The 4,481-nt window shown below is 38.7% G+C and overlaps 1 protein-coding gene across 1 annotated transcript; it reads left to right on the plus strand.

Annotated features, from left to right (window-relative positions):
- Positions 1 to 2,191: 2,191 nt before the first annotated feature.
- LOC119279888 lies at positions 2,192 to 3,105 on the plus strand. The gene is made up of 4 exons (XM_037560965.1): positions 2,192 to 2,207; positions 2,340 to 2,575; positions 2,663 to 2,887; positions 2,959 to 3,105. Exons 1-4 carry the CDS (start codon positions 2,192 to 2,194, stop codon positions 3,103 to 3,105), a joined length of 624 nt encoding a protein of 207 aa, XP_037416862.1.
- The last annotated feature ends 1,376 nt before the right edge of the window (positions 3,106 to 4,481 follow it).

The raw sequence follows: 4,481 nt of genomic DNA on the forward strand, positions 1-4,481 counted from the left end.
ATCTCTCTAGCCCCAACTAATCTAATCTGATCCTAATCCTATTAGTTAGTCTTCCCGATCCTCAATTTTGCACAACATCCCGATGGAAGTCTGCATGGTCGTTCATGCCCCTGCATCTCCGTTCGGTGCCTCTGCTGAACCACAAAATTCCCCCGGCCACCGCGACTCGTCCCCAAAATGCTCGGTAGAGATGCACTTGATGGAGCAAGCAGATTCCATGGTTGAGTTTGCTCACCATACTACGGATGAAGAGGTACTTGACTTAATCAACAATTCTTCTCTAGATTCAATATAGTTCAATATATCCTGAGGTAAAAAGAAGAACTGACTGTTGATTTTGCTCCTGATTCGAAGAACAAGAACGTGCAAGGAGACAGCATGGTTGAGTTTGTTCCAGATACAATTAATCAGGAGGCAGAAGAGTGTCCTGATGAAGAACGGAGCAGCGATGTCTCAATAACCGATGACGATGAAGACTCTATTGAGTACCTGCGTAGGCAAGTTGTCAAAGACTCCGAGGAAGAAGACAAGCAAGATGAAGTATACCAGAAGGTCAAGAAGGAATTTAATGAAAGACGTGCTAGTGATGCTGCTTTGAGGATGGAAGCAAGAGCCAGGAATGCATCTAGGCATAAGAGTAATATGAACAAAATACGTAGAGACTTTTTGCGAATTTATATTCCTGACTACTACAAGATCATGGAAAAATAAATATTGTTTGCTATAGAGCAGTATTATTGTTAGTTTTTCAGTTTGGCTCATTGGCAGCAGAATTCAAGATTAGTGCCTTTTATTTGTAACATTTGTTCTTGTAATTCATATGTCAGGCTATGAACAAGCGACTGACTCTTAAATATTTTCCTATCCATAAATGGATCTTCATATCCCCTGACATTGTATTATACAGTACAGACATATGAATGGGCTTAGAAATAGGCACTGTATTTTGGCGATGTGATGGACAGGTGCTTCACCGATGAATGTGATCTGTAGTAGTACATTCAGAGCATCAGGCACTTTGGACGCCAAAGCATCACCATGTTAGCTTAAAACTGATTGTAGTCAAACAATTCCTATTGCAATGTGAAGTGATTGTGGCAGATTGGCTGCAACTTACTACAAGTTAAGTGCAGGTGTGCCCTGCGTGTACATGTTGGCGAAGCTAATTTCAGTCTTTTGTGTCACGACCATCTCAAGAAAATTAATCAACATCGAAGTTCTGGGACATGCACTTGTTCATCCCGTAACCTGCTATGGAAGAAATGGATTTAACACCTATTTTGACAATCAATTGGGAAAGGGGACCACTCGGCAAATATGATGTATCTAGTGTAGTACTATAGCGACCTTGAGATTATCAAGATTCAGACCTAAGTTTACGCACCATGTTTCACTTCTCAAATGACTGCACACTATTTGTATGTAACAGAAAACTATATCTAGTAATTACCAGTTGGTTCGGTAAAATAGGGACATCATCTATATGGCAAATGACCTCCTTAAATATATTGTGAGTGCAATCTCAATAATCATTGCTTGTTCGAAGAAACCCTGGCCTTAAGTTGTGCACAACTTCATCTTCCCAACTCAATGGCCACCTCTTGACTGGAAGTTAATCCTTCCCCATCATGCCTTTTCTCTTTACATTTTACACATTAGTGTTGGTTAGTCGCTTGCTCTCCCCCTCACTGCTATGAAACTGAACCAAAAAGAAGAAAATTCAGCATGAGTGCATATAATTGAGTGTAAGTTCAGATTTTGCGTAAGTTCAGCATACTAGCTCGGTTTCTTGCAGTGCTGATGATTCCGGAAGTGAGTTTCTAAGTACCATATATTGTACCAAGAATTGTTTCTATGCTTTCTTATCTTCAAGTAACTCATAATATATTGCAGCTATGAGTGATGAAGCTGATACCAGCAATGATGGTGACATGGGAAATGATATGCATGATTTTCATGGTATGAAAAACTTCAATTTTTTCATTTTTCCTTCATCCACCATGCTGACCGATTGGTTGTATATTTTCAGATGGTGCAAATGGTGCAGATGAATTAATGGGTAATGAAAATCTGGAAAGTGAAGAATCCCAGGATAGCCATGGCTTTGCAGGTACCTCAAAGATTAGTAAGCACAACAACGCAACTGAATTAGTTGATGAAAATCTGGAATGTGAAGAAGTGCAGGATAACCATGGCCTTGCAGCTAGGTCCAAGACTAGTAATCTCAACAATGCAACTTGATTAGTTGATACTTCATTCGGACCGCTACAATATAAATTGTAGCTTGAATGTTTTTCTTGTTTTCTACTTGATTAACATATTTCTTTCAAATGGTGCAGGACCTCGAACAGGTGAAAAGCGTAGGGTCCGTGGGAAAAATAAATGCAAGGAAGTAGCTGATCTCATGGGGTCCCAAAAAATTAAAGTCCGGTTTTACAATAACTGTGCGCTTTGCAAAGGTTTTGCACGACACTTGGGTAGAATCGTCCGTAATCCTAGAATTACACCGATGAGGGTAAAGGAATGGTCCAATATTACTGATGCAGCTCGGAAACATATATTTGATGCAATTAAGGTATGTTTGGTTAAAAGTTCTAGCATTATAATCTGAATTTCTGTACTGATGTATTTATGAGACTCTGTTTTATGAACAACTATTTAGGACAAGTTCGAAAATATTGACAACAACATTGCAATAGATGTGTACAAAGATGAGATATTAGACCATGTCAAGAAACTTTGGATCAACTGGCGTGGAGACTTGCACCGGCATTTTGTGAAACCCAACAAGACTATGCGGGAGGCTATGAAAAAGGTACCTAAAGATATTCCGAAGGATGACTGGGAATGGCTTGTGAAGGAGCATTTTTTCAGCAAGGAGTTTCTGGTAAGTTCTCATGTTGCCTCTTAATTTTCAACCATTTGTGCAGTTGACAATATAATCCTATTTATCTACAGAAAAAGAGCAAGAGAAACACCCAAAACAGAGCTAACCTCAAAATGCTTCACCGATCTGGCAGTAAACCCTTTAGACAGATAATTTGGGACATGGTACACGATTTAACTTCTCTTGTTTTTCATTTCCATAATATAATATCAGTGTGAGTTGTCTTACCATTTTGTTTCAACTAATGATAGTCACTTGTCTATGTTGGAACAAGGAGGAAAGGAAAACAAGCCACCGAGTATGGATAAACTATTTTCAGAGATACACAAGAAGGGTACAGACTTCCCTGATTCTACAACCTCCGCCAAACATGTAAGACTTAATTGAACGTTCATAACTTTCATAATGAACATCGTGTGTACAATTCCTACTTAGAGATGGAAGTTTATGCAAATAACTTACTGTTGGCACTTCAGGCACAAATTAAGACCATAGTTCAGTCGAATCCTGGTCTTTCAAATGATGAAGTCATGCAGAAATGTGACACATCTAAGCGGCGTGATCACGTAGTTGGCTTTGGTGGTGGAATTAGAGCACGAGATTTGCGAGGACCAGCATTAAGTAAGGCTGAATTAGTTTCTCAACTTCAAGCTTCTCAGCAAGCGAAACAAGTACTCAAAGAAAAGGTCCATGGCATGGCGCAAGAAGTATCAGAAATTAAGCGTCTTCTATCTGGTAGATCTTTAACTGATAGTTCTCATGAACGCCAACATGATCAAGTAAGTTGTTCTCACACAATGATTTTATTTGTCATTATACCTTGATGCTATTTATTTACATGGACTGACTTTCATAAACTAATCAACATTGTGTAGGACTGATGGTCCACCAATGAATCAAGCATAATGAGGCATTGTAATCGCTGGTGAAGAATGATATCCATTCAAACAACGATGGTGTTCCTCTATTGAAGACTAATAAATATTATCTTTTCTAGTTGTCTTGTTTTCCATATAGATATGATCAAGTACATTGGTGATATAAGGAGTCCTTTTGACTCAAATTTGTTACAAGATATTTTAATTTCAGAATTGTATGTCAGAATATTGGTACTTCTATTAATAAAAGAGGCTATGTTCCTTTCAATTAAGATTATTTTGTTTCTATATTAATGTGGATGTTAATATTGAAATGTTGGATGCTGCATAAAGTGATTGCTGAAGGAATGTTATAATATAAGTGGTTCTGAAGGATGTGCAAGTGTGAAGAGAGTGGTCGGTAATGATACTTTAGTCTATGTTGGTAACATTATTAGCGATGACAAAAGTGGTCGTTATTGCCTTGGGATCAACACGCCATCCCAGCATTATTAGGAACGACAAAAGTGGTCGTTATTGCCTTGGGATCGATGACGACACACCATCCCGTCGTTATAAGAATAACAACCACGAAAGGTACGTGGTCGTTATACTTTTAACGACGGAGCCTACTACGACCAGCAGATTGTGGTAGTTATTGACCTTTAACGACCACAATCCAACCTTTAACGGCCACATATACTGTCGTTAAAAACGTTTTCCTAGTTGTGTCATCC

The sequence above is a fragment of the Triticum dicoccoides genome, chromosome 3B, assembly GCF_002162155.2.
Source record: "Triticum dicoccoides isolate Atlit2015 ecotype Zavitan chromosome 3B, WEW_v2.0, whole genome shotgun sequence".
Taxonomy (NCBI): domain Eukaryota; kingdom Viridiplantae; phylum Streptophyta; class Magnoliopsida; order Poales; family Poaceae; genus Triticum; species Triticum dicoccoides.